At 31.3% G+C, this 22,789-nt stretch overlaps 1 protein-coding gene across 4 annotated transcripts in view; it reads right to left on the bottom strand.

Annotated features, from left to right (window-relative positions):
* Positions 1-1,008: 1,008 nt before the first annotated feature.
* LOC106468202 (glucose transporter type 1-like) overlaps positions 1,009-22,789 on the bottom strand; it is a 63,855-nt gene continuing 42,074 nt past the window's right edge. The window contains exons 7-14 of one of the 4 annotated variants that reach the window (XR_002612585.1): positions 22,473-22,561; positions 21,172-21,270; positions 18,036-18,248; positions 16,578-16,653; positions 15,423-15,550; positions 13,832-14,066; positions 4,753-10,017; positions 1,009-1,080 (exon numbers count right to left, since the gene is read on the bottom strand). Coding sequence is in view for 2 of the 4 variants with exons in the window: in XM_022396539.1 (XP_022252247.1) it covers positions 13,728-14,066; positions 15,423-15,550; positions 16,578-16,653; positions 18,036-18,248; positions 21,172-21,270; positions 22,473-22,561 (944 nt within the window). In the remaining 2 variants the exon portion in view is untranslated. Of the gene's footprint in view, positions 1,081-3,075; positions 10,018-13,506; positions 14,067-15,422; positions 15,551-16,577; positions 16,654-18,035; positions 18,249-21,171; positions 21,271-22,472; positions 22,562-22,789 lie in introns of those variants that run through there. The other 3 variants (XR_002612586.1, XM_022396540.1, XM_022396539.1) reach the window with 3 other exon arrangements.

Genomic DNA, 22,789 nt, shown 5'->3' with positions numbered 1-22,789 from the left:
TTTTAATTATGCACAAAGCTACACAAGGGCTATCTGTGCTCTGCCCACCACGGGTATCGAAACCCGATTTCTAGCGTTGTAAGTCCGCAGACATGCCGCTGTGCCACTGGGGGGAGTTAAAGAAACGAAAACAAATTTAAGTACCTTTGTTGCTGACGTAATAATTGCCTTTCGGTAACATTTATTGGTTTGCTTAAAAAAAAGGTTCCATTTGAACATATATATCATTTGATCTTACGCCCGTTTGCGTTTTAAAATTTAAATACTGTTAGACACAATACAACTCATAACTACTTCAGAATACAAATCGCTTAATTTGCTATTGTAAACACTAAAGATAACTTAGCACAAACTATTAACCACGGTTAATAACAATAAAAATAATTTATGAATAAGTAAATCAAAACTCATTTCTCATCATCTGTATATAATACAAATACACTAATGCGATCTTTAAAAGATCAGTAATGAATCAACAGAGAATTTTTTCTTCGTGTTCCTTCTTTTTAAGGATTTTAACCCCAGATACCTGAAATCCATTTGGAGCATCTACTGGAAAAATTGACAAAATGTTTAGAAATATATTTCAAAATTTTTAGTTTAAACATGGGCATGAAAAAGGAGTACCGTCCTGATATAAGAAAATAAGTTTCACTTTAGTTTGTATGAAGGCTCTTTGATTGAATTACTAGTCTTCAAGTTGCTGAATTGTAGTAGGCTGCGACAGTTATCTATGTTATAAGGCTTTTATCCTTTCTTCTACACTTTTACGTTTTTGATTTACTTGAGAAATGGATAAATAGAATGAAACACACCATATTTTTGTTTCGGTCGACTCCTGCTACATAGTTTATGGTATTTCGGTTAGTTATTTCCAACATTTTAGCAGATGGCGCTAGTTACATAGCACAATGTGTATGTTGCACTGTTTCATTAGACAATAATTGTAATTTTTTCTTCTCTACCACTGTTTTGTTCCACCTACCCCAGATGCTAGCAATCCACCTTGAAGCTGGTCTGAGTCGATGAAGGTGCTGACGATCCACAGCGTAGTAGGACTGACTCTACTTCAATCTGTTCCTGTTATTAAACCACTGGTTATTATTAAAACCTATTGATTTCGAAAAAATAAAAATCTTGACGACTTTGTGTAATACGGAAATTACGAATCTACTATATTTCAATAAACTGAACACTGTATATTACACGCTTTAATTTTTGTTGGCTTTCATTAACTCCAGTATGAACAAAGTATTTACCACCCGATACGCTTTTCTGAGCAAGGTTTTTATAGGTACGTGTATTTAAGTGTCTTTGACCATCAGAGTGCGCTGATGAGTCGAAATATTTGAACTTTGCTAATTAAGACGTAGGCATTTATTAATCATTAGATCCTAAATTTTGGCACGTTTCAAACTGGTAATATGAAGTATCTATTTCACTGTCCTTTTTTTCAAATAACACGTAAACTAAAGCCTAGCATGACGCCTTACTAACTCGATAAATTGTTACTACATTTCTTTAAGTTATTATTATTATTACATTTTTGAATTTTATTAATTATCTTCCAACTTTTTGTTTCATTCGAGTAATTCTTCGATACAAAATGCTTTATTCACAGTCACCCTGTATTCGTATAGCGTCTTAAAGAGACTCCGTGAGAAATGATACAGTAAAAATACTGAAGTCAATGAGTTTCACAAGTTTATTACTATTACTTTGTATTATTCAATGTACAATGATTAAAGCAAACTGCCACACAAGGTAACGGTACAGAACTTGGTTTATTGCGTGCTACTGAAGATAGTGTTTTAACGTACATGCAGTACTTCAGTTTTGTATAATTACAATACTCTTTACACGCCACAAAATCACGTGACATCACAAGGGCACTATAAAGATACAGACATGACGTCACTCCATTGAATACAACTATTGACTTCAAAATAAAATCCACAAGATTGCTATCAAATTCTAAAACCAAACTTAATACACATAAATCAACGAAACCTTATATAAATATGACTAGCACCTAGTGGGGAAGCAGTTTTGTACAAGCTGTGACATAGGATGAGGGAGTTAACATGTTATTTCATCCTCTACAAGCTTCAAGAGTGATCAGGCAATTGATAAAATAAGTAGATAGTGAATTTATACTCTCAGCCTGACAAACTTATGTATCAAACATTTCAGAAAAGCAATTTTAAGGGCTAGTACTTTATATTAGAAAAACAGCAACTGTTCATTTCTTTTGCCCCCACCCCTCCTTTTTTTTTCCGAGATGTCAGCAGACCCAGAAGTTAATAACAGTGTACAAGCTTATTAACAATAGTGCAATAGCGTTAAAGTAATTGATATATGCTAAAAGCGAGGAAAATTTGCGGAAATGGATGCAAAATATAACTGGAAAAAACACAAGAAAACTTTTTAAAAAGTGCTTTGCTAGAAAATGGCATGCAGTAACAAAACAGTATGGTATATCTTTACCATTTCAAGAAACTATGTACCGGCCTGACGATTCGAGAAGAACGCTCTTCTTTTGGATCTGGCTTTTATGCACCTGAAGAAGAACGAACGTCGTGGCAATAAGCTTATGTTTTAAGTGGTAAATATATCACGTTATGCGTCATTTAATCACAGTAATTGGTCAGAAATTTCTCATTTTCTGAAGTATCAAGTTTTGAATCAGTCTCAGACAAAACAATGTTGATATATATATATCTTGTAGACACTCCAGAAGATATCTTAAAATCGTTCGTTACAGTTAACTTTATTTCCATAAACCAACGAACTTTTGTAAAACCAACTACTAAAACTTTCTCGTAAAACCAGTTCATACTTTTCGTGGAGCTTCAAAATGTTTAGCTTTACTTACACGCGATTAATTAAATTGTATTAACTATCACTAGATAATAAACAAAACTGTACAATATTTGGTCTATTAAAAAATTATCTTGTATTAGAAATGACTCGTCGCAAAACTGTACTTAAATCAATTGATTAACATTCAAAAGAGTGATGACTGGAATACATTCTTTCTACTAGCAAAGTTCCGCCAATGGCTCACCAAGTTTTGAAAAAAATATTTGTTTTTATTTTGATACATTTTTATGTTGTAAAAGTTAGGTAATTTGCATCCATTACCGGTTTTCTCCTCTTGAACATTAAAAAAAAAACTTTTTAATGAAAAGAAGCGGCTTTCCGTGCTTTAATATTTATAAACAAAACCATAATGCTAAATCTACATCATATGCATATAATTCACTGCCTTTCATAAGACTTCCAGAAAACGTGCTGATCCTTGCAGCATGAATGATGAAGCTATTGTAATCTATGATGTATCTTTGGAAACGAAAAATATTCAAAAATGAAAGTTGCAAAAGCAACAAAGTAAAAAAACAGCATTTTTTTATATGCAAGGAAAAAGCTATTAAGATCAATTTTAAATGTGCTTATTAAACTAGTGATGCAAAAATAACACACGCAACGGAGCATTTAAAGAACTAATAAAAAGAAAGTAATGATTACCAGGCGGTAACGGCTTATGTTTCAGCTATCTGTGTGGTGACCAGTGTGTTGAAATGGTGTTACCTCAGAAGGGTAAATATTTGAATTCCATTCGTTCGAATGTAGCTACTATTCGTCATTATTCTATAACTTTGTTAATTCCAATTGTTTAGTTCAATGATAAATCTATCGAATGTGTTCAGTTGGACCAAATTATCGAATGTGTTCATTTGGATCAAACTTATCAAGAATGTTTAATTGGATCAAAACTATCGAATATGTTCAGTTAAATCAGGCCTATCAAGAAATTTTAGTTGGATCAAACCTATCGAATATGTTCAGTTGGATCAAGTCTATCCAATATGTTCTGTTAAATCAGACCCATCAAGAATATTTAGTTGGATCAAACTTATCGAATGTGTTCACTTGAATGAAGCCTATCGAATATATTCAGTTACTTGGGTGGGTGCTTGTCAAAGGATTGTGACTCAGAAGTTATAATTCATATCTTTTTTTTAGCTACGAATATGATAGGAAGTCAGCAAGGTATGGGCAGGATTTTCTAATTTGGAAATTTGAACTTTTTCATTTAGATCAGGATCCTTTGCATTAAGTATTTCTTTCAAAACATTGCATGTTAATCTTCGTTTAGCGGACAAAGTGATGTTTGTATTACTTCCTTTTAAACTCGGAGAAGGAATACTTTTTTGTAACTAGGGTTATTTAAAATTTCAGCTTTGAATAGTTGATTAGGAGTTCTGCTGAAGAGCTTGCTTAACCAGTTGACGAAGGTCGTTTCTTAAAAATCCTCGTGAAAAAGTGACTGTTCTTAATAACAATGACGATGAAGGACGTGTATAGAGAGTACTGGTTCCGAGTTACAGATCACACGGTGTTTTAAAATTACGAAATTGTTTGTTTGTTGTTGTACAAAAACCGTTATTAAGGGATAAACCTACACATGCTTTTGTAACTAATGCTTCATGGTAACGCCAGTAATTCAAACGAATACGCTAAAACAAACAACAACAACAACAATACCAGTTTCATGTTTTGTAAGCGTGCAATATCAAGCTAAAAACCATGCTTGCCAACATGCAATACAATTCATTGAAATACATTCCAACATGCTGTAACAATTTAGCACACAGAAAAATGAATTTAGGAACTATTCCCATTGGCAACGATATATAAGCAATAACATAGCTACTGACATCTCGTACCATTGACAACACATCTAATCACCTGATGGTAGAGCCAGGAGGCACGTGAGGGACCCGGAAACGACATTTTGCCTTACTTCTTAGACCCGATCTTCCATATGATTGGGGGTTTGCTCCCTTATTTTCTCACCATGCTGGAACTCATCCATTTCCCAGCAATGATGGAAGCGATGTAACTCACCTTCACAGTAAACAGTAAAAACTTATGAATCTAAATCTGCAATCAAAACTAAATATGAATGAAGAACTGTAGAAGTAAAAAAAAAGAAAAACGCAAAAATGTAATATTTATTTATATCACACGAAACAAAAGTTTCCAAAGGTCATCTTAATTTGATGCACAAGCCACTAATTTTGTTTGTTTATTATTAAGCACAAAGCTACACAATGGGCTATCTGTGCTCTGCCCATCGCGGGTATCAGAACCAGACTTACCGCTGAGTCAGTAGGGAAATGGTGACACTTTAATACTCAATATATCAAAACCAAAACCAACTACATTAATTCGTTCAAACAACATTAAAGAAATTAATTTCAAATATCTGTTAGTTATGCAATTTAGAGATTAATATTTAACGAAAACCACTATATAGTGATTGTTTAACATTTTCATTTTTAAAAGGGATCAAAACGCTCCTTTCTTTTACAATTAAGGTAAAAAACCCATTCCTTAGAAAAGGTTTAATAAACGAGATTTGTTTGATCAAGAAGTAATTTCTAAAGGTGTTTTAATGAACAATATTTATTGACATAGGTGGCCTTTTTCTTTCTTCAATTTGTGTTTTGGTATTACAGATATTGAAATTTGGCATTAAATGTTGCCTTTTCTGAGAACTGAAGGATCCATGTTCTCTAATTCGGCGCGCATCGGTTTAAAGAAATGAACTACTTACCTGATGATGAAGTAGTTAAAAAATACACTCTTTTTTACACAGTTCATAAAGTGCTTCACAAGTAATTATTCCAAGATAGCAACATTTCATACATTATCCGGTCCCCAACATTAACATAAAACGTCAGTATTAATTGCTAAATCGCCATAGATAATTATTCATAGTTGCATAGGAGTTAAATATTACTTGGCGAAATAACTACGCGTTCACATTTTAAAAATGACCATTTCTTTCGATTGTATCATTCGTGGCATTTTTCTCTACCGATTATCGTAACATACAATATGAAGGATCATAGAACCTCAGAAACAGGTAAGTTCATTGTTGAGCAAAGATTAGAATTAGCAAAAGTAGTCACCCAAGATTGTTACCAATATACACTAAGTATACCTGTTACCAGTGTTGTGATGACGTAAATCTAGTAATGAAACCTGTTAATTTTTGTTTAGTATTAGAGCCCCTAAACAAAAATAATAACAATAAACAATTAATTTCAATAATATAATTCAAACGTTTCTGAACATCACTGTATGAAGAAACAAAACTATTACTTCTATAAACTATTTCGTTGGCTAAGCAGGAAGTGCACCGCAATACATGCAATTAATAATGTGAAAGTCAAGTAATTTCCAAAACATTTGAATAACTAAGAAGTTTTAAATATCTCCTTTGCTAATGCCTTAATCATACCGTCCTTTTAATAGTTTACTTACAAAATTGATAAGTATTTTTATTGTAGGTGTTACGTTGCAATGCAAAGCTATGGATACCATAATGCTATGTTAGGACTAATATCTACTTCATATCTGCTGTAGAAGTAAAACAATGAAATAATATCATCACATTTCGGCAGAATACGTTAGTGTCAACTGACATCAAAATGTCATGCAGTATACAAAACCTTCTCGTTACACAGATAGAAAATATTCTGTAAACGACTGACCAAATAAGGTGAGGTTTCGGAGATGGGAAATATCAATTCACAGTATCTATCCTAAGGGAAATTGCTGTATTTTTAACATTACCTAGAGAGCAAGTAAATAAATAATCTAAGTGCTCGCCAAGTAAACAAAATTCATCGTTCATCATTTTTAGAACACTCCATTAATATCATCTTGTTACGTCGTAATTAAGCTTATTTCATCCGATTTTGTTATGTCATTACACAACAGATAAGTTTATCAAGCAAAAAGATAGGTTGAAAATCATAACTAAAATTTTCATCCAAATATATCATTTGGAATCACGGTTCTTTATAAAAAATTTTAACTACAAACAGACTGTTAAATGCGTATTATACAGTAGAAAGAGAAAATCCAGTTCAAAGGTTGAATAAAAAACCCCAACAAAACAACTTGTGTTTGATGGTTCTGATTGTAAACTTTGCAGGGAAAAGATAAAATGTAGGTTTTTTTTGAAGAAAATGGACTTAGAAAAATATAATTATCATAAACATCTGTGTGCAGCGGAAGAAAAAGTGAAGAATAACTCCCTGACTGATATCTCATGAAAACACACAATAAAAGCAAAATGTTTCTGCATTCCTAACAATAATAAAACTATTGACGATTTTCTCCTTGATGTTAAGAAAACTAACAAACTAACGTTTCCCATGACTAGAATTAAAAAATCTAAACTTTCAAATACTCAAAACAAACTTTATAAAAGTCTCATGTGATTATACCCTTTAAATATGTATTTTTTTTTGCGTTCAAATATTCCCGAAACTGAAAACTCAGTTGAGTGTCTTGCATAAATGTTGAAACTTGTGTAAACAAATCAGTACCACATGCTTTTCTTCAATTTCTATTAGGGTTAACGTGAAAACAAACAAATACTATATGATCATCTTTAACTTCTGTTAGGGTTAACGTGTAAAGAAACAAATACTATATGGTCATCTTTAACTTCTGTTAGGGTTAACGTGTAAACAAACAAGTGCTATATGCTTTTCTTCACAAGATCGTGTAAAGATTTTACGATAAAGACAAAATCATTCTAGAAGTGACACTTTTCTTGACCAAATTTTCTATTGAAACATGATATAATTACACCACTGTGTTACCAAAGTGCAACGGTCATTACTGAATTTACAATAAGGTAATACAATTTGCTTAGAAATAACTGTACAGTGTTTATACAATTTTAAAAATTAAATTAATGAGTGTATATGTATGTGTGTGTCTGTATGTACGATATTAAGCTCAAAGCTCCTCAATGAGCTATCTGCGCTGCTCCTACCGCGGATATCGAGCCCTCAATGTTAGCGTAATAAGCCTTCAAGCTAACTATTGAATCACATCTTACATGCCATCTAACACTCCGTCAGGTATATATATAAACTAGAGCTTGTATTTATCAATGAATGTTTTTCTTTATTAATAATTATACCTACTTTCCAGGATATATGGTAACATTATAAAATAAACAGGTCATTGTCACGGTCCAATTAAAAATTCAGTGAATTAAAAATATGTTAGGGTTTGCATTTAAAAGGTGCCTTCTTAACTTACGAAAAATATGTAGTTTTGAAACAGTTATGGGATAATTGATTAATATCGTTAATAATACATAAAGTTAGCGAATAATGATATTAGGTCATTCGTAATCGTCGACAATGTTTACCTTATTGACCGGACTTGTTAACTCCCAGAAAGTTTCAATTCTGACTTAAAACAAGAAGAAAAACGACAACCATTCAGCACATTCCACGTTTCGATGGGAATAGACACTACATCTTCTATAAAGGAGATTACCCTAAGTAACCATTCGTGTGTTTGGTGGCAGGTGTTTGGAGGGAGTGACATTAGCTTAGTCTAGAAAGAAATGTTTATTCGTTTTTGAATTTCGCACAAGGGCTGTGTGTTCATAAATGTCTCGAATTTTGTAGTAGTAGACTAGAGAAAGAATAGCTAAACAACGAACGTTCACTATCAATTCTTAAGCCACTCTCGTATGATTGAATAGTTGTATTTGATCGTCATTCTTATAGAGTACTCATGGCATCAAGATGAGGAGCGCATTTTTGCGGGAGCGGGTCGCGAAGAATGAATCCTGATTCGCAATTCGGGCACACTAACAACTAGGCCATGCTCGGCCTTTATAGATATAAATCCTGTATTACTGCACACTGTTTTCAATATACTCTGATATCATAAGCAGCCGAAGCTTTCTGACGAAAAAAAACCAAAAAACAACAACACTAAAATATTATGTTGATGATAACAAGCTCATCACACACACACTAGTCTACAGAATCTACTTTGTCTGAAATATTGAATTTCGTTTGGCGAGAAAGGTAGTGAAACAACACTTTCTGAATACAAGCTAGATGAAAATTTCAGGTGAGTTTTGATTTTTGCCTCTTCAAATATTACACTAATTTTACATTAATGCGAAATCTTATTTTAAATTCAGAACTGACTGTCGCATTACTTTGTTTCTTTATCATGCTGTCACATGCATCGTTAAAAAATAACATTTCTGGAGTAACTTAGTCGTTCTATGTTTGGTCTCTACGCACATTAATATGTATTACTCGATCACAAGTATGTACATATAATTCGCTGCTGTAGATCAGCATATTTTCCTTAAACAATAAAAATAACTTCCAAACTAGGTCCTAAACATTAGATTTTGTATAAAATATTAAAAAAAAATTAAACGAAATCAACGAGCCCATTCGAAGAAATGTATAAATGTCATAGGGCATAGCACCGTAAAAAAGATATCTTCAGAAAGTAAATATTCCAAAACATACATGTAAGTACCAATAACAACACATTTACTTAATGCATTGGTTGATTAGAATAATGTAACTACTTGCTGTTAATGCTAAACGGAACAATAAACATTCCTTACTATACACAATTTTTGGTACATTGTACATAGTTCTTCATTAAAGTTAATAACTCTGTGCTCATCCATCATCGCAAAACCCAACCTTTCTAATCGCAATAACTGATAGAAAATGTTTAGCTGTTTAGAGTTAATTAAGTAAGAGTAATTCGATGAAGCAGTTACGAGCTCTTTGAAAAGCATGAATTACAAGCGGAAGGAGTGTCACTTCAGGTAGATTTTATGTTGTCTTTGATGGGTTTTTTTTTCCATCGCCACAAGATACGAAACCTTAATTTGCCTATTCAGAATGTTTAGTTTTTGTACACTACACAGGCTAGCTACAATCAGACTATTAGCCAGGCATTTTACACAGCCAGAATTAAGTCACCAAAATAGCATAAACACATGGTGATTTATTGATGTAGGGACAAAGCCAAGATGTTCCTATTGCTTGAAAGTCTCCTAGATATTGCTAAGAAGAGAAGAAAAAATTGTAGCCTAAAGATGATGGTCTTGAGTCAGTAGTCCACCACCAACACGGGAGAAGGTGCCATCTGGGAAACGAAGCATTTTAGTTAGTTTAAAACAAGACTTTGATACTACAGAAGCGAAATTCATCTTATAAACGAACAAACTTACTGTTTAATATATTAGCAATCGGTAAAATAGCAAATCTTGAAACTTTGAAATGAAGTTAGTTTACCAATAAAATTCGTTAAGTAAATTTCCACTGTAATCGTACAATTATTTAAAATGATAAAGAAATAATACCAGAATCTAATCTAAGATACCACATAATCTTCTATATGACATTAGACTGAATTGGTACACACACATAATATTTATTATAGATGGGTGACTGTCTATTTATACATCCAGAAACGAAAGTCTAATGTTAGTTATGTCATTGCCACAAAAAACAGAAAAAAAAACATTGTGCTAAATAGATAGAATATTAAAATTAAAATATCATATATAATGCTTTAGTGTTTATGTATGAAATATATTCATTTGCATAAGCATATTTTATCATCTTTTTCTAATGATGTAAAATAGTATTTGACTTTTTTTTTATAGTAGCAAGATATTTGAAGCATGAACCCAGAAATCGAAACTGACTGAGAGTTTAAACAAAAGAAAAGAAAATATAACCTTCACAAACATATTGTTAATGTCACTTAAAAGTAAAAGCAACTGTTATTATTACAAAATATTTAGGAGACTTGAAAGTTCAACTGATAATGAACTATATTCCTTTGCTTTTATTTGTTGTTAAGCATAAAGTTGCACAATGGGCTATCTGTGCTGTGCCTACCACGGATGTCAAAACATGGTTTTTAGCATTATAAGCCTTCGACTTGTTGCTGAACTGCTGGGGGGACTATATTTCTAAGCGAAAGCGGCATATCATTCAAGTGAAAGTAAACAGTCTAGCTGGTAAGATGTAGCTGTTGGGCAACCTAGTAGGATCCCCGAAAGATGTCATCAGCGAAACATCATGTAGAATCTAGGGGGTGAGGTGGAACAGAAGTCATACTAGTCAACAGCAAGAATGGAAGAAAGGGGGCGGAAGTATAAAGGTGGAGCGCACGTGAAAGTATGTAGATATGAGAGATGCTACTTAAATGAACTTGAATTAGGCATTATTACTAGAATAAATCTTAGGAGATTATTGGAGGGATGAGAGCCAGTGCTAAAATCTCCAAGCGTATAATAATACAAGTAATATTATTGAAGTCATCTTATTTACGCTGAGAATCTGGTGTTACAAAATGATACATAATAAATGATAATAATAAAACAAAAAATAAAAATGGTTATTCCTAGCTGGTTGCCTCCTTGTTTTCAGTGGTTTGGAATTAGGAACAGCATCATGTTACCCAGATGCTCACAGACAAATATGTTACGATGGGACTTCACAAGTGAAGGGATGGCAGCCTGTACTTTGGCTGGTACTAAACTTCTCTATCATGCAAATAAAATGAAATAATAAAAATACATAAATTAAATTATGCACTGTAAAGAATATTGCAGAAAGAAACTGCTTAGGAAAATAATTATACAAGTGTCATTTGTAAACCAACTTTCTTTTGCGGTCTGCAGATTTATGTAAGAGACTGTCTCAAAAATCAAAGAAAAATAATTTTAGTATTTTCTTTCATTTCCACCCAAGTTTATAAAATAATTATCATAAAAAATATTACTTTCTCTTATCTGATCTCCAATACATGTAATGCATATCACCATACCCATAATATACTAATTTATACAAGTAAAAACAAATATTTTGTAAATGTAAAATGATGTAGGGATGGCATTTCCAAAAAGAATGTCAACAAGAACATAGAGATGATACAGCTATACATAGATATTTGCTCCATAACTTTCAATATTAAAATTTAATAATACACTGTAAAATGCATGATTACAAAATGATTACGATTCCTTCTGATTGACCAACATTGTAGCGAGAGTCTGTAATAATCAAGATATGTTTTGACTCAACTTGGTTTTCCTTGTACGTAAATTCTAGGTTTTTAGTTACACTACATTGATGCCTACCCTGACATGACCATGATATTATGATAAACACATTGCATATCAATAGTCAGGAATATATAACTTCCAACTGCAGTAATATTAAAGACAAGTATGCATTTTACAGCGTAACAGTTTACTGTTTGTATGCCAATTTATTACATTACGATCCCCCTGATCCTGCTCACACACACATTTATTTAATGCTTCCTATCTTTTTAGTTGTGTTTTGATATCATTTGAATTTAAGCTATGAATGAACCTGGGAAACTGAAATGCATCAACAATATGAAAGAAACAGAAGAAAGTAAGAAAATTGAGCTTTAACACAGAGTTAAGTTCAGTAGTTAAATTGGGCTGGAATAGTCTGGAACACCATGTTCTACCTTTCAAGGATTCAAGCCATTAGCATACCTGGTTCTTTGACTGGAAAGTCAAAGAGAATCACAAAAGGAAGTTTCACACTTTTAAAATCCCAATTTAACCACTGGTTAAGCTAAGGTATGAATTATTGTAAGATTACAACTAGAATATTAAGAAACCTGACTTTCTGAAGAGAACGAGGAACATATTTGATAGAGAATCAGTACTAGTCTGTAACGTTAATTGGAGTGAAAAATTATTGTGCCAGTTTCTTTATTGCACTGCATGTGGCATGATCATATAAGAGTGAGTAATCACAAAACCCATCACTGACTTGAATGTCAAGCAGGTGTAAGTTAGGATAATAAATTATAATAATACCTGAATGTCAGGTAATGTTTTCCCTTTTTGGAAAGCTAAGAATCAAGATTTAAATCCACTAACCAAAGCTTGCCAAAAAACAACAAAACATTTTTAACCTTGCTTTTTGAACTCAATTAGTCTAACAGTTATTTACAAATTGGATTCAAAAACTTTAATCTGCTAAAGTTTGCATAATTTCTATTTTCATGTTCATTCCACAGGTAACCCTAAAATTACTGACTGGACTCTCTCTCTCTCTCAGCTTTTTATCACATTTTTCAAAATCATTTATCCACCAAATTGTTTGTGGGTTCATTGCTTTGTGGTTACAGAATTTAAAAAATACCACCAATAATGCAATTAATCCCACTAATTACTACTTGGGTTACCTATGCCTTTCACATAGAAAATAAGGGATTACATCCAATATTTTGATCAGTTCTTTAAAATGAGTATTGTATTGGGCAAAAACGTAAAATAACTCAATATGTGGACCACAGATGTAGTGAACAGTATAAAAATAAAAACAATCATTTTAGTAGTAATAATGCACTATGTTACATTAAATGTAAAGTTCAGGAAGGGATAAATCATTTATGATTCAAGAATTATTTCTTCCATGTTCAGTAAAATTCTGTAAAAAAATGTTTATGAAAAGTTATTCATACCAATGGGCAATAAACTCGTTAGAAAAAATACTATAATTGTAAATGGTGGGCTGACTTTTGCTTTATTGTCATATATATAATGTCATATGAATAAAACTTCTCAATTAGACTTAGTAACAGTTACAAGCTTGCTGTTGCAGAATTTTGTATCAAATTATTTTAAATTTTATTCTGAACAATAGTGGAAATTCTGTGTTGATGTTAGATTTTCTTACTTTTCCATGTTTCATTACTCCATAATTTTTCAGAGTAATGAAAAACTTTCGCATTTCTTATTTTGTATTTATACTATCAATATATTTCATATTTCTAAATTCTAACTTTGACACTCATTATGTTAAAAGTCCACAGTAAGAATATAGAATTTTTAATTTATTTTCAGCAAAGTATGGATCTAGCATAGGAGAACGATGTGTGACATTTTGTTTAGTCTTACATGACTCAATAGATTTCTCATCCACAATTGGTCCTATTGGTCCTCCAGTTGGAGCATATCTTCTGGCTACGTGTATGTTCATGCCATTAGCATTGATGATCTCGTCTCGCCTAAATAGGGCTGAAATCTCTTCAAAAGTCTTATTTCTTGTTTCAGGAACTTTCTTGTATGTGAAGGTCCAGAAAATCGCAAGAAGAGCAGTAAATGGAAGGAAAGTGTAATCGTTGAGACCTTGCTGAAATTAAAACAAATGCATATTTATCGACCAATGGAAAGAATGTTACAGAAAAAAAAAACGGCCTATAAAACATTTCCTATAGATGGTATGAAATAGGTATGGGATACAAAAAGAAAATCAAATAATAAGTCAATTATAAACAGTTCTATTTGAAGTAGATAATTCTTCAGTAAACAGTTAATTTTTATGTTTAATCAAATGTTAAATGAAATATAACACTCAAAAGAAATTCTTAATACTCATAGTAATCATTTGATGGGGGTAGACCCTTTGAAAGGTTTAAGATCTAACGTTTCTTGTGTATAGAGTGGAGCTAGTATTCTTATAAAAGACAGAGGATGAAAAACTGAGTGAACAAAAGTATTCCACCCCAAAGTTTTTGTTTTCAATCTTTCATATAAAATCTTTAATATAATCCTAATTAAATAGTTGTGATTTCACAATTACTATACTGTATGTATAGTCAGAAAATTACAAACAGAATTTTTATATCTAAATTAACTGATCTATTCATTGAAATATTTAACTTTATGAAGCTGCAGCCAAATGAAAAACGAAACTGTAATAACAAAATGTTACTGCTTATTTGAAAATATTTTGCTCTAACTATTAACTTGGACAGCACTTGGTTGTCAAACGTAGCAGCAAAAGGACTAGAAACTTGGGTAGAACATTTGAAATGGTGAATGTCTGTCTGCATCTTGCCAGGATGTGTAATGAGTCTGTCTTTTGTATAGTATTTGCATGCCATCCTTGCTCTGAAGCTAACTAGTGATGGCATGATTACATGTTTAGTTTTTTGCTAATATATAAGAGCAATAGCAAATGATTGTTTAAATGGGTTTTTATGGTTATCCCAGTATATGATAAATGAATGTATGTTCAGAACCCTGTCCCAAACTATGTAATATAAGTAGAACAAAAGATGACAGTGACTGTGACATTGCATTACTGAAGTAATCACGTAATGGTACTCCTTGCTGGATGCCAATATACAGGACTTAAACCTAGGACATTTGGTTTAGTGTTCAAGTTATAATTCTCTACCCTGACTAAGATTTAAAACCAGGACATTTGGTTTATTCTAGTGTTCTAAAGATAATTTTCTTTCAATTAAGGCTACCTAAGTGATAAAAATTTTGATTTATTTGAAACAGTGATGATTAAAATCCCTTTGTTCCACTAAAAAATGTACAACCAGACTACTTCAAAGTACCATGTGTATCTTAATCACAGATGTAGCTCATTACAAAATTATTCAGTTTTTGCAACACTTTTAATGAAAGGTAAAATGTTATAAGATGGTCTAAAGGTCAAATGATCAATTTACAAAGAAGTTTAGAAGCAACATACCTGCATCAGAGGAAATACAAGACCAACCACAAAGTTAGCAAACCAGTTGACTAAAACAGCTAAACTCATTGCTGCTGGTCTTGGGCCCTGGGAAAACAGCTCTGCTGTAATCATCCATGGAATGGACCCTAGTGGACAGTAAATGTACTACAATAAAGCAAAACAATTCACACTAAAAAAAAGTCAGCAATTAAAACAATGGACAGATACTAGAAAGTTAAATAAGTCATTATGTAAAACAATAAAAGATTAGAATACAGTAAGACATGTAACACCTCACAGTATAGGCACTGTGTGTGGAGTTAGCATTGATAATTGGAGAATTAGGAATGATATAACATAGACTGACAAAACCCAAAGAGTTAGTGAAAGATTCAATGCCAAAAAAAAGTCTTCAAACAAACCCATAGAATTTTAATTATATAAATAAACATTTAGGTATTTTTGTAAATATGTTTTTTTTTTCCATAAGGTTCATAACTCAGATAATTTAAGTGTATTTTAACCATAAGCAAAATAAGACTACCCAGAAGTTTGGTTTCAGACTTAACACCTTCAACACCCTCCACCCCATCAGTGATCACTATAAATATTTTAAAAATAGGGATTGAGACGTGTAACTGCTGTATATTAATCTCGTCCACTCCTCTCAAAACCTATACATATACTAAGCTTGTTTGCTTCATCCAATAAGTTATTGTGTATACTTAATTATAGACTGAACAACGAGATTAAAGTTTCATGCTATAATAATAAGAATAATTGAAGTTAAATGTAAGAGGGATTCAAATAGAAAATATCTGTAATTTATGACAAAACTCAAATGTAAAAATGTATTGTTCAAAGCTCTTGATGGATTTTTCAAGCTTTCTTCCTTTTTCTTTTCATTCAACATTATCATTGTTAAGATGACTGAATAAATGTCAGTGAATTATATTTTTATTTCTTAGGTTGTAAATTTAACCATTTGTTAATTTTATTACATTCCTTTCACATATCAAATGAGTTAATAATTAATTTCTTAGGTTGTAAATTTAACCTTGTTTTAATTTTATGAAATTCGTCTAACATTTCAAATAAGTTGATAGATAATTGAATATACAACTAATAAATGCAGTATGCTTGAATATTTACAAAAAAAGAATAGCTTCTTACCTGGACCAATGGCAAAGAAGACAACATAACCAAGTGTACTAACTACACTGAGGTATGTTACCCAGTGGTAAAGAAACTATAGAAGAGATAAAACAAAGAATGGATCAAATTTATGTTTAATCAATGAAAATTGTTAAAATTTATAAATATAATTCTTTTTCCAATTGTCAAAATAAAAAGCTTTTACTTGCACTTAATAGTATAAATATGTACTGTGTTATTGTTGGGCTTAGAATTCTTCTACAGTAAGTGTCTGTGACTTGTTGGTGATAAATTCAATGATAAATGTACAGCACGCACTTCACTTGTTTTCAAAATAATATATATATATTCAGAACAAGTTAAACGTATGTACAACAAAGTCTTCACACTATAGAGATTATAGGCATATCATAAACACTATATTTATATATATATATAGTTCTATTCTTCTTATTGCTATCACACTAGTATTCTGTGTGTGATTCACTTACAATTGTGGTGTGAGTTACCATACTTGTTTGGTCTTCTTTCTTCTAAATATCCTCTGTTCCTTTTGTCAAAGTGCACTCAGGCTGAGTCAACTACTTTATAACCAAGCTTTGATGGAATAGATTATTTTTCTTATCTCCTTTCCTACTGTTAGTCTTACTCTAACATATTAAATGTTAGACCTATGTCAATCGTTAGGCCTGTCACTTCTATGATAGTTATCTTCATGCCAAACTTTTCCTTGCCTGTAATTTTACTCACTTCTGCTATTGTCTGTCTGCTGTTCCCCTCATCTCACACTATTTAGGTTTATCAATTAATCATCTGCTAACCTTCTAGAAATCTCTATGTTCTTGACATCAATGTATTGCACACGATGTTCGATAGTCTCAACATCAAGGAATTATAAACACAACTTCCTACTATCATCTGCTTTTAACTTTTATTATAACAAAAACTAAACAATAATAAAATATTCACTCACGAAATAAATTAATCAACAATATGTAGACTATACAGTCTTTTATATCATGACAAAAAGCATTGCCACTCCTAGCATTCCACTTGATTTAAATTAAGCATTTTGGGTATTTTTTTCTTTCTGGAAAAATGAAATATTATTTTTTTAACAATTTCAATGGTGGAAGCCCCACAACAAAAATACTTAAAAATACAGTATAGTACATATGGTAAAACATAATACTTAAAAAATATGTATGTGCAATATAAAATAAATATGTATATAAAACAAATTTTGCTTGTCTATAAAAACTTGTTTTTGCTCTTTTTTTTTCCCTCCCGTTTCTCTCTTTTTCTCCGTTTTTTTCTGGATGGAGGAAATTTAGGGGAGTGAGGTTTATTCCCCAAACCTCCTGTATTTGGTCTTATCCTACACAGTTCTTTCTTTCATTTTATTACTTACACGTACACATTATTTAGTTGTTGTTTTTTTACATAAATTAGAGGTTTACTGTAAGCGTGATTTACCTTTACAAGTAAGGAGATTGTGATAAAGATACTGAAGATGAACATGCCACCTAGACCATACAAGAGTAATGTTCGTCTTCCTGCCCGGTCCATCAGTGGTATAGACAGAAGTGTCATTATCACCATCACTGCCCCTACGCCAATGGTGGCATACCTCGATGTTTTTTCGGAGAGCTCTGCTGACATAAAAAGGCCCGTCGAATAATAGAAAACCTGTAAACAAATTTAAAGGTTTATTATTTACAAAAGAAAATAAGGTAACTGTTAAAAAATTTATCTCTCATTCTCTCTCTCTAGCTGGAGAAGTTTAAAGATGTTGAGAAGATATCCATATAACAGCTGCAAGTTTTATTACATTAAAAAAAAGTGAATTTCTAAATGTCTTTTCATATAGATGCAAGCTTTACTCCAACCACTAACACACTGGGTTTTAAGTAAATTTCAGTGTTGATTAAAAATGGTTTATAATTTGAAATTGTAGGCTTCCCTTAATTTTTAAAACTATATATTTTTGTGACTATTCACAAAAATTAGGGAACAAGGGTTATTTTATTTTTATTAGAACTCCATAGTCATGAAAGAATCAAAAAGTTTTGCACTGATGTAACTTACAGAATACTGTCAACAAGTTATGAAAACTCTTCTAAAATTGTTAATAAAAATATCTTAGAACTGAAAATGTGTTTAAATTAAAATGCTTGTTTGTTGCTAGAGGCATAAAATATGAAACTTATACTTATGTGGTGATGGGGCTGTATATTTATAAAACATCAAAAGGTAAAAATGTGTTGAGAGAATACCTCTCACTGGAATTACTTAATTTAAAATGTTTAGATAAACCTTGGTCCTCCAACATGTTCTTTCTGAGCAAGAACTCCAAAATTATATTTACACCTTTATGCACTGTTATTTTATATCAAATCAATCAAGATTTTACACATAAACATAACAGTTTAAAGTGATTATGTTAGTAATACTTTATACCAGAATACTTAATTACGAAACAAGAGGAATCTTCAGTAGCCACAGCACTTGAAATACTTTTAGGCAGGATTAGAGTAAATTAATCTATAAGACCTTGGACATGGTCAAATATATCAATCGAAAGGGTTTGACCTCCTGAGTCCAAAATGGTAATTAGATCTCAAATCGGTCAAGAAATGAAGGAGCTATGAGCTAAAAGTTTGTACTTGAAAAAACAAACTCAGAGTCATTCTATGAGCTGCTATGCTGTGGCTTAAAAGAAAGGTTTAATTAATCCAAATCACCATGTGTATGATGTTCCACTTGTAATTCACGAAACTCATAGAACGATTAGCAGTTGTATATAAAATTGGACTACACATATTAATGCTTAACTGAATATTCACAGGGTCAATCCAATGGACCGACCCCATACTGGAGAAATTATGTTAACTATAATTCCGAATTTATGAAGTGTGGATCTTTTAGTCAACACTACAAGTCTGTTGTACACAAGAAAGCAGATGTGTTATTAAAGTTTCTATATTAAATATATGTCTGTGAAATATCAAAATCAGTCTTACTCAGACTCTAGGAAGTCAGAGTGCAAGTGTCGTTCATGTGCAGAATTAAAATACTTCTGTATAGTTTGCAAATTGCATTTTGATAACAACTACAGCCTCATAAATGCATATTAAATTTTTTTTTAGCATCCTTCTATATTGTATCTGGTATTTTCTCTACTCTAAGATAAACTGTTGTGAAATCAGCAATGTAGGGTAACATCAAATGTTGATAACTCTGACTTTGCATACTCTGAACTTTGTTAGTGCACATAGGGTTAATTACAACCAGAAATACTACAATATTAAAACTTTAATTATACATATAATATACTAATGTTATGTACATGTTTTACAAAAGTTAGAAATTTTGGAGATATTTGTAGCAGTTGGTAAAAGATACAACCAGGAAAACTAGTAATAAATATTGTGCAGATCAATACTACACAAAACTGCTACCATGAGTGTTACAGAAGAAAAATAAAATTATATATATGTAAGAACTATGCTACATTTTGGAGAATTTTTTTACCTACTTTTATCAATAGAATATCAGAAAGTTATTGCAAGATCTTTTAATAATCCTTTTAGAGAGAAACCAGAATAAATAAATGGGAAGAGAAGTAAAAACCTGTGTATCTATGTGACAGTTGTTAAGTATATTTTTCAAATGAAAAGCCACACAGTAGGCTACCTGCACTCTATCCACTCTGGGGAATGAAACCCTGGATTAATATTATAAGTCCTTAAGCTAACCAGTGACCTACTGGGGATCTTTACATAGGGATGCCACAGAAATAATACATATAGTGTATAAAGTTGATGCTATTTATTTTTTAAAAGTTTGCTGAGCTGTCAACTTCATATTTGTATCTCATTATCATAGCTAAAATATTTAACTTGTAAATAAATCAAGCTATTCACAATTCTTTAGATGATGTCACATTTAATGATATATAAGTTATTATTTTTGATGGAATATAATTTTGTATTTTTATTTAAAATTTGATGTAAATAATTTTTGAGATTTATGTTCTTCTTGGGAAGATTCACATTCGGTTCTTTATTATGGATTAACCACAATATGAATACACTAAATAATAAACACTCCACCAAAGTTTTATCATATATAATGGTGAACAGAAGTGTTGCTTTTCTTCCTTTTAATTAGTATATCCCAGCATCAAAGGAAGAACACACAATATAGTCAGACTTGAAATATATTAATTAAACTTTGAATATATGGATCTTTATTAGACTTTATTATTTTACAATTCTATCTCTATTTAGATTCTAATATTTTTGATATTGTGTTATGCACACATGCACATTTTTATGATAAATCAAAATGACCAAAAATGTTATTTTAATATACTTTGATGTATACATCACAGTTTCTACAACAATAGCTCTACCACTGTAAAACACCAAGGATCATATTAAAGGAAGAGTTTCATCAATAACAACAACTTTGATCACTGATAGTACATGTTCCTGTGACAACAGCTTTACCACTGTAAAACAACAAGGATCATATTAAAGGAAAAGTTTCATTAACAACAACAACTTTGATCACTTTGTATAAGTAGATTAAGAAAAAATTAACTTACTGCATTTATTCCTGAAAGTTGTTGTGAAAGTTGCATGACAATACCAATGATTAATGGTACCTGTAGTGTCTTATTCTGTATTAATTCCATCATTGTGATCTGCAGAGAAATAAAGATCTTAAGGAATATTACTGTATTAATTTCATCAGTATCATTTGGAAAGGAACAAACACCATAAATAATACTTTTTTACTTATTCCATCATTAACACCTGGATAGAGAAATATGAAAGACTTAAAAAATACTTCTGATCTTATCGCTTTGAGAAAAATAAAGATAATTGTACATTTCACAGATATCATAGAGTTGGTAGGCTCTATATGTAGAGATGGCCAAGGTACTTAATATTTACTACAACAACAGTTTCACCAGTACATGTATTATCAGGTATAGACTGAACTACCATGTAAGTAAATACACACACACACACACACACACACATATATATATATATATATCTGTAATTATTTCCTCATTACCATGAGGAGGAAAAAAACACCTTAAGGAATACTTCTGTACTTATTCCCTCAATATCATGTGAAAAGAAAGAGACACATTAGGGAATACTTCTGTACTTTTTCCCTAAATATTACATGGCGAGAAAGAGACACCTTAAGGAATACTTCTGTATGTTTTCCCTAAATATCATGTGGAGAGGAAAAAAACACCTTAAGGAATACTTCTATACTTATTCCATCAATATCATGTGAAGAGAAAGAGACACCTTAAGGAATACTTCTGTACTTATTTCCTCAATATAATGTGGAGAGAAGGAAAGACTTTCTGCATAGTTAACATGTTAGTTCTCAATCTAAGAGAAATAAGAAACCAATTGCAAGACATTATGCATTAACATTAAATAGATCTATCAAATATTAAAATAATACTTAGCACATTAAAATAAAAAATTACTGATTTGTTGACATAAGATAAATAAATTATTGATTTTTTTACACAGTTAAATATGTACAAGTGTAATGATGCATATACCCCAAGAAGAATGGTACTTCTTTCAAAAGAAATCTACAAAAAACAATTATACAAATCTTATAACTTCTAAAGAAGGATTCATTGCATAAATCATTTTGATGCCTACTCTAAAATTGGACAAGTATTTTGTAACTTTCCTAGTTATTCACATCAGAAAAAAAAGTATCATTCATGAGCATGGTAGTTTTAATCAATCTATATCTAATGTGATGCTTTAAACAAATGTTTTCAAGAGTAATTGCATGAAAAGGAATATAAATTAAGAATTATTAAAAATACATGTAATACCTGGTGGTTAAAATAAAACATACCCTAACTTCATGCTGATTTGCTCTTTCTTCTGCTTTCATTTCTTCAATATCTTCTTCAACATTACTTGATTTCCTCAAACGTATCAATCCTACCAAATTTCAACAAAAAATTTGTTAAATTTGTTTTTTTTCTAGAGGGTGTGTCTTCACAAACATCTATTTATCTAGAAAAGTGCAAGATAATACAGCTATAACATATAAGAAATTCAAAGCTTATCAGCCAAATTATTGTTGCGTCAGCGAGGTTACATGACTAGTGTCATGCCACATTTCTAGAACTATCCTGTTCCTTCGGGAGTGCTCTAGCATTTGCTAGA

This window comes from Limulus polyphemus, unplaced genomic scaffold (assembly GCF_000517525.1).
Source record: "Limulus polyphemus unplaced genomic scaffold, Limulus_polyphemus-2.1.2 Scaffold2914, whole genome shotgun sequence".
NCBI classification, from domain to species: Eukaryota; Metazoa; Arthropoda; class Merostomata; order Xiphosura; family Limulidae; genus Limulus; species Limulus polyphemus.
The sequence above is the reverse complement of the archived record's forward strand: the minus strand, read 5'-3'. Positions and strand labels throughout refer to the sequence as shown.